Genomic DNA, 7,664 nt, shown 5'->3' with positions numbered 1-7,664 from the left:
TGGTTTTGAAAATAGCTACCTTAGATCCAGTATTAGTTTCCTAGGGTTACCTTAACAAATTACCACAAAATAGGTGGCTAAAACAACAGAAATTTACTCTCATGTTTCTGGAGGCTAGAAATCAGACATCAAAGTGATGGCAGGGCAGTGGTCCCTCTGAAGACTCTAGGGAAGAATTCTTCCTTGCCTCTTCCTAGCTTCTGGTGGCTCCTAGCAATCCTTGATGTTCTTTGGCTTGTAGTTGCATCACTGCACTATCTTACATGACTTTCTTCTCTCTGTGTGCTTTGCTCTTCTTATAAGGACAAAAGTTAAATAAAGTCAATTGCACTTGTAGGAAATGCTCAGCTCATGGAGACTTGAACTTTATCAATTAACTTTATACTGAGAGAAGCAGTGGTTTCTTGATTGACAAGGGAGGATTACACTACTAATGAGATACAGAGTTTTATATCACTAAAGCACGCAACAGGACTTTCTGTCTAGGTCATAATGACATTTTTATGACAACACACGATTTCCAAAAATCAGATTGGGAAGGGCAGTTGCTCTACTCTTGAAGCAATGTTATTATGAGTTATTTCTGAAACTAATGAGAAGGTCATGAGATAGAAATTGATTATAGCATAACAACTATTATTAAATGGCTCACTGGGAGAAGAAAAATATTTGAGGCCAAACTGAAATGGAATTTAAAGTGGTCGAATATTAAAATCAGTACTAGGAAATGATATAAATTCACCATAAAGAAAGCACTTTTGCTTTAATTGTTTTAATTTGTATTTCATTATATATTTAATTTCATTTTATCAAATTTTATCTTGCCCAAAGGAATGTTTTGACTGTTAGATATAAAATGTTTCCACTGTTTGCTCTACGTTGTAGCAAACAGACTTGCCTGTGGCAATTAAACTATATAATATTAAGCAAATTGCAAAATCTCTCAGGGGCCATGTTCTGATCCTGATTAAATTTATCATTTTTACTCATTTTACTTTGTGTCAACATTTATGTAATAGTCACAAAATATTTATAATAAATTTATCGGAGTTTGTCTTCCAAAGAGCTGGGTAAATATTTAAGCCAGGCCTCGCTTGTATATAAATCCTAATTTGCCTCACTTCCTATGATTCTTAAATTTAAAAAAAAATGGCTCTACTAAGCATTCAGTTGTGCAAGTCAAATATCCAAAAGTCATCCTTGAAACTGTCCTCTCTCCTACTTCCCAAATATAATCCATTGACATGTTCTGTTGGTTGTAATCTTCAAATCCTCTTTGGTTCTCTCCATTTTTCATCATCTCTACTCTTACCACTCTGATCCAGGATACCATTGCCTGAATTGGAGCAATGACCTCCCAAATGCTCTATCTGCAGCCATTCTGCTCACTGGAGCCAACATGATCTTTGCCATTCTGAGGCTTTCTATGACCTGATGCTCAAGGCTTTGGAGGGAGGTGGCACCTGCTTGGCAATGCACTTTCATCTTGCAGCACTCTCTTTTGTTCTTTGAACTGGAAGCACAAAGTCATTCAAAAAGTTTCCCTAATAAGCCAAACCTCTCTTCTGTTACAGGTTCTTTGCAACAGCTATTTCCTCTGCCTTGAAAACTCTTCCTTCCCTTCCATCTTTGCCTCATTAACTCACCAATTTCATCTCTATATTCTTACAAGATTGGGTCCACCACTAGGAACTCCCTTGTTAGACTTTTCCATCTGTTTAAATGCTTCTATTATTAATGCCTGCCTCCCCTAGATTATAAGCTCCATGAGGACCGGACTTTTTTTGTTCTCTCTTCTTTTGCCCTTGACTAGCACAATGCCTGGAACATAATTGGTGCTTAATGAACATCCACTGAGTGAATGAATAGCACAATGGTCTACTTGGTGCAGGAAGGAGGAGAGAGAAAAAGAGAATGAAAAAGAAGATATAGTAGGAGTATAGGTAAGTAGAGAGAGCAAAAATAAAGTGATCTAACAGTTAATAGAATCAATATGTTATTACTTGATTGACGAATAGTAAAAACAGCATAGATAAACTTTATGGTGCTTATTGTGATGGTACGCATAAAAACTTTTATTAGAGCAACCATGGATGTGTGTGATTTTGATCTGATAATCAAATGCTTGTTTTCTTTTTTAGTTGCTAGGTCAATTATTCACTTAATGCATAACTGAATTAAATTTTAGTCTAAATGCTGACTCTGGTTACAAAAAAAATTATGCAAAGAAAATAATTCAACAAATGTAAAAAGCCAAGTGCACGAAGATACTCTTTACAATATTATTTTATAGTAAAGCTTAGAAATTTTTTATTGTCCAATAGAAGGGCAATTACTTTGGCTGAGGAATCAGTATGGGGTGGAATTCAATATTACCATTCAATGTTAAAATTATGAAGCTTATGAAGCAGCATAAACACGTTTATGTCATGCTATATGAAAAGCATAACTTAAAATTGAATGCATGTGATGGACATAATGGAACGAATATACATGTATTTATTAAATCCTCAGATCATCTTTGAAATAAGTTTTAGCTCCACAATTACAGAACAAAAATTTAATTTCTTCATATTCATACTTTCAAAAATAGACTCCAAACCTGTTGCAGGACCCACCCATCTTCCTATCTGCAGTCGATCAATTAATCATCTTTTTGTGCCGAAACGCTTGCTCTTCCCACACATGCTTCATATATTCAAAGACTTGGCAGCACTACGCAAAAAAAGAAGTAGCTTCTGAGTTTATGTGATTACAGGTATTTCTTCCTCATCTTTCGAAAAAAATTTCAACGTTATATCTACTTTGTAATGCAAGAACTGAAAATGCAGTTAAAGAATTGAGGTTCTCCCTATCTTGTCCCAGCTAATCCGGAAACTGCAACTCTCCGGCAGCACTTACTTTTAAAGGCTGGCGAGACAGCGGCCTCAAGGAGGTGGGGCTGGCGTCGCAAAAAAAAGAAAAAGAAAAAAAAAAAAAAAAACAACCAAACCACACACGCAAAACCCGCCGCGCTGCTTTACGGCACTCGCTCCGCCCTCCAGGTGCAGGAGAACGGAGCCGGCAAACATGGTCGCCACTTATATTCTGAGCCAGGGTGTGAGTGCATTTGCAGTGCTGTTGCTCTTGTCCTTCGACAGCTTGGCTACTAGTCAGATCGAGGTAGGAGTCAGGCCCTCTGAACGACAGGGCCCTGGGAGGACAGCTTTGTTGTGTCTGTGAGCTCCCCAGCAGATGTCTGATGCAAAAGCTGAGGGAAGCCGGGAGTCATCAGCCTCTTACTAGTCAGACTAGACTGTGGGGAGGGTATTACAGGGGTCTGGATAGGACATTTCGGTCTGTTTCAGCCTTTTAAAATGACGAATTAAAAGAATCGAATTCCAGGACACGGAGAGGTAGGGGACCCGATCCTTTGCTCCGACAAATGTGCAGTCCCTATCTGGTGAAATGTGAACAGAATGCAGCATTTAACTTTTCTACTATTAAACTACGACGCTTCCCTTTGATAGGAGTCAGGTGGATACGGTGTTTTATTTTTGGCTCACAGCACTTTCTGGCCTTTTTCAAGCCTTTACTATCTCCTGTACGCTAAGACCTTAGTCCAATTCAACACTCTTGATCTCTGGCATCATTTTCAGGCCTGCGTAGCGAGCTGGCTAAGGGATCAATATGGTCGGCAGATATTTGAAAATCTGTGTCCAGAGTTTTATCTTCTGTCTATCCCTATCCCGTCTCCTATGAGGTTGTTCCTTCGATAGAAACCTGAAGTCTTTAAAAGTAAAGTCTTTTATCCCACATTTGAATTAAAACTAAATTCTATGTTCTGAACTTCTAAAATAGATTTTTCCTCTAGTTCCACTGGTTTAATGCAGGCCTGGTCATTTCTTATGTAGACTATTGTAATAACTCATCTTGTTTCCCCGAGGTTTCTAAACTCCCTCATGTAGATGCTAGATTAGTTTTCATAAAATCTAAACCTGTTCAGTTTATTCTCTGATTGAGTCTTTTCAATGTTTTTCCATTGCATACAGAATAAAGTTAACATCATGCATGATCTGGTCTCTGCCTACTCTTCCAGTCTTCATATTGGAGCCCATTCCCCACACCATCTCAGTACATTGAGCTTAGATCAGTGGACTCCAAACTTTTTGAATACACACAACACCAGTTTAAAAAAATATTGAGGATACACTCTCTACATATTCATGAATTGCTGATTTATATATTTAATATTTATAAAGCATATTTTTAGATAATGTGAATAGAAGTTTTGTTTTCCTCCTTTATTCCAGTAGATTATCTTGTATGCTTCATTTTGGATATCATTTCTCTCTGTATTGACCATTGCTGTGCTTTTTCACATTACCATGTTTTATACCTCTTTATTCTGTTTACTAAGATGCAGTAAAAGCATAACCTCTATAGAACCTTTCCCTATCTCTTTTCTTTTACTATTATAATTTGTACATTAAGTTAGTATAGCACTCATTTTATAATCCATGTATGCTTTGCACTGTTATTCCATTGTCTTTCACTTAGAGTGCAATAGCTCCCTAACTAGTCTGCATCAAGTCATTTTTCCAGTGTTCTCCAAGCTGCATCCAGAGTAGCATTTCAAAATACAAATCTGATCATGTCACCTATATACATCTTAATATTGCTTTAAGGATGAAGAGCACAATCTTCATTCTGACTCATAAACAAGGCCCTGCATACTTTGGCCCCTGCTTACACCTCCAATTCTCTCTTTCAAACTTTTAGTCGTGCTAATCTTTCAGTTTCTTAAAACCTTTAAGCCCCCATCTGTCTGTCATTAGGGCCCATTTTTCCTCTGGAATTATCTTCCCTCTTCTTTTCATCTTTTGGATCGTAACCCAAATGTCACTTCTCTAAGGAAACCTTCTCTGACCCATGCCCATAGCCCTCACTCCCAGATCAGGTCATTCCCCTCTGTTATACTTTGTCCTTAGCTGCTTAATGTGTGTCTATCAAATTGGATAGTAAATTCTTTGAAGGCAAGTAGTATGATTGTTTTGCCCATCATTGTATTCTGAGCACTCAAGACCATGACTGGCACATGGTACCTAATGAATGTGATGAATGAATGAATGAATGTTATATTGTCATGTAATGTGTTTGCATGCTTATCTTCTTTAATTGAACCTGGGATTCTTGAGAGAAAGCAGCATGCTTTTCAATGATTTTTATATTACTGTACATTACATGGTACCTGACACTTAATAAGTTCTCTACTAACTATATTTAGAATGAATTAGTAACTTTGCAGTGCCTATATTGTCAACAACCACAAATTTCACTGAAGTCTTAATGAAGAAAGAATTTTGGAGTTGGAAGGGATATTAAAGATTATTGGGTCAACACTTTTTCTACATGAGGAAAGTCCAGTCTAAAGAGCTAAATGACTTAACCCAGTCTCGTAGTCAGCTGACCGATATGACCTGGGCTAAAACTCAGGTCTTCAAATTCCTAAACCAATGCTTTATCACTGTGTAGCACATTGCTTTCTTAGCATCTAGGCAGCTGTTAAGGTTAAAAATATATATGTGTGGGTGTGCGTGTGGGTGTGGGTGTGTGGGTATATGTATGATACCCACACATTTGAGTGAATTTTTCATTTCATTCTCCCTGAGATTTTCTCGTCAGTTGAAAATTAATACAGCTAAAAATTGTTATGTAATCACTAGATTTCAGTCACCATTCCTACATTCTGTGAGTCAGGTAATATTATCATTTCGTGGATGGGGAAATGGAGGCACAGAGAAGTTAAGCAGTTTTCCTAAGTTTATACAGCAAGTAAGTAATAGGGCCCAGATTTGAATCCAGGCAGTTTGGTCTAGTAATTAATACTGCTTGGGAGCAGATTTGAAGTCATTTTGGTTTATATTCGTTATTATTTTAATATATAATTAAAATCATGTTCATTAGGTGTCTGTGTGGTATTGGATGCTAGGGATTTTAATGTTCCATGTTGGCAAATATAATTTAGACTTACTTTAATAGATTAGTGAAATGGTACATGGCAGTATGTTAGAAAATGTGTTCAATAAAATATATTGGTGAGTTCAAATAAAATAATTGGAAGCATCTAGCACAGAAAACAAACAAATGTGAATGAAATTTCAACTGGAAGGGTATTAATTGTTAGATATAGAATCAATATATGGAATAAGTTATGAACAATTTGAAGACCAAAATTGTTCAGTCTGGAAAACGAGGAAGAGCTGTCTGAGACAAAATCTTTAAGAACAAACAGCTCCTCATCAAAATAATGCCCCCCCCAACAAAAAATAAACTCTTTATTTATAGTCTTTCATAAGGTCAAATACTAGAATCTTTATAAACAAACATAGTGATGATTTATTGTTATAACTATAAAAACTCCATGAATCTTATGTGTCTTTTATAAGTCTTTATTCTGGGAAATGTGACTTTCTTCTAATCTTTTTGCTATTATTTGACAGGATCGAACAGAACAGTTCTTTAGAAGTGGCCACACAAACAACTGGGCAGTTTTGGTAAGTATATTCTGTAAAGGAATACCATACTGTTCACTTTAGAAATGTGTCTGAGAAATTTTGTGTGAATCAAATTTTTGAAACTAAAATTTATTTTCTTATATCTTATAATAGAAATTCTGTATTTTGATTAGATATATTTTAAATTAACCATATCAACTTGTAATATTCTTTGCCTAAAGTATACCTGTCAAGTGGTGATGTGTTAAAAACTATACTAAGAAATTAGGGGTGCTATTTTATAAAATGTAAAGTTATTTAATTGATAGAAAGAGTAATTGTGTTTCTTGTTTACAACATTAGTTTATAGGTACTCTCTAGGCTGTTTTATTTTTCTTAAACAATTTTTTTCTCTTTATAAAAATAGATGTTCATTGTAGAAAATTCAGATTATACAGAAACAGAAGAAGGCAGAGATAAATTTTTGTTTTGTGGATTTCACCTCAATTGAAAAAAAAAAAGACATGAAAAATGTCTTCAAGTCTCACATGCCAGAATCAACATTTTGATGAACATTCTTCTAACCTCTCTTTTCATATATAAGCATAAAGATATATGATTTTATATAACTGGGATCATATTATATGTGCTATTTTACATCCCCATAGCAGGATATCTTGGGGAATCTTTCCCTGGAAGTAGATATGATGATACGTGATCTTTTCCAAAGGCTATTTTGTTTTTTCTTTTATGAATGTTCTGTAATCACCAGTTATGGGCATTTAGAGTCTAATTTTTTCATTATTTTAAATAGAGCTATGTTGGATGTCCTTATACATACATCTTTGTGAACTTGACTCATTTTAGGATAAATTCCTGATATAAGGCTGTGAAGTCACGGAGCATAATTGTTCTATAGAAATGCTGTACCTCTATTTCTAATCTTGAGTCAACTGTTTGATATTGATTTTTATCTTTTTTTCTTGACTTCTGGGCAACATTTTGTTTTAATCTGCATCGTTTTGATTTTTAGTGAGGTTTGCTCATTGGCCCTTTTTTTTCCTGCCTTTTCTTTGTTGGTGTGAATTATCATCTTTAATTTATCTGGATTCATAAATTTGTATTTATAATTCCCCAAGTAGAATACATGTAATCAGTTTTGTTTTTCTCATGCTTGGAAAGTATTTG

General features: G+C 35.4%; 1 protein-coding gene across 1 annotated transcript in view; it reads left to right on the top strand.

The window, feature by feature from the left end:
* The first annotated feature begins 3,007 nt into the window (after nt 1-3,007).
* PIGK (phosphatidylinositol glycan anchor biosynthesis class K) overlaps nt 3,008-7,664 on the top strand; it is a 92,937-nt gene continuing 88,280 nt past the window's right edge. Inside the window, exons 1-2 of the mRNA XM_039838626.1 lie at nt 3,008-3,162; nt 6,483-6,536. Coding sequence (XP_039694560.1) covers nt 3,070-3,162; nt 6,483-6,536 — 147 coding nt within the window. The 5' untranslated portion in view covers nt 3,008-3,069. The remainder of the gene's footprint in view (nt 3,163-6,482; nt 6,537-7,664) is intronic.

Source organism: Pteropus medius, unplaced genomic scaffold (assembly GCF_902729225.1).
Source record: "Pteropus medius unplaced genomic scaffold, Ma_sr-lr_union100, whole genome shotgun sequence".
Classification (NCBI taxonomy): Eukaryota; Metazoa; Chordata; class Mammalia; order Chiroptera; family Pteropodidae; genus Pteropus; species Pteropus medius.
This window is presented reverse-complemented; position numbering and strand designations above follow the sequence as displayed.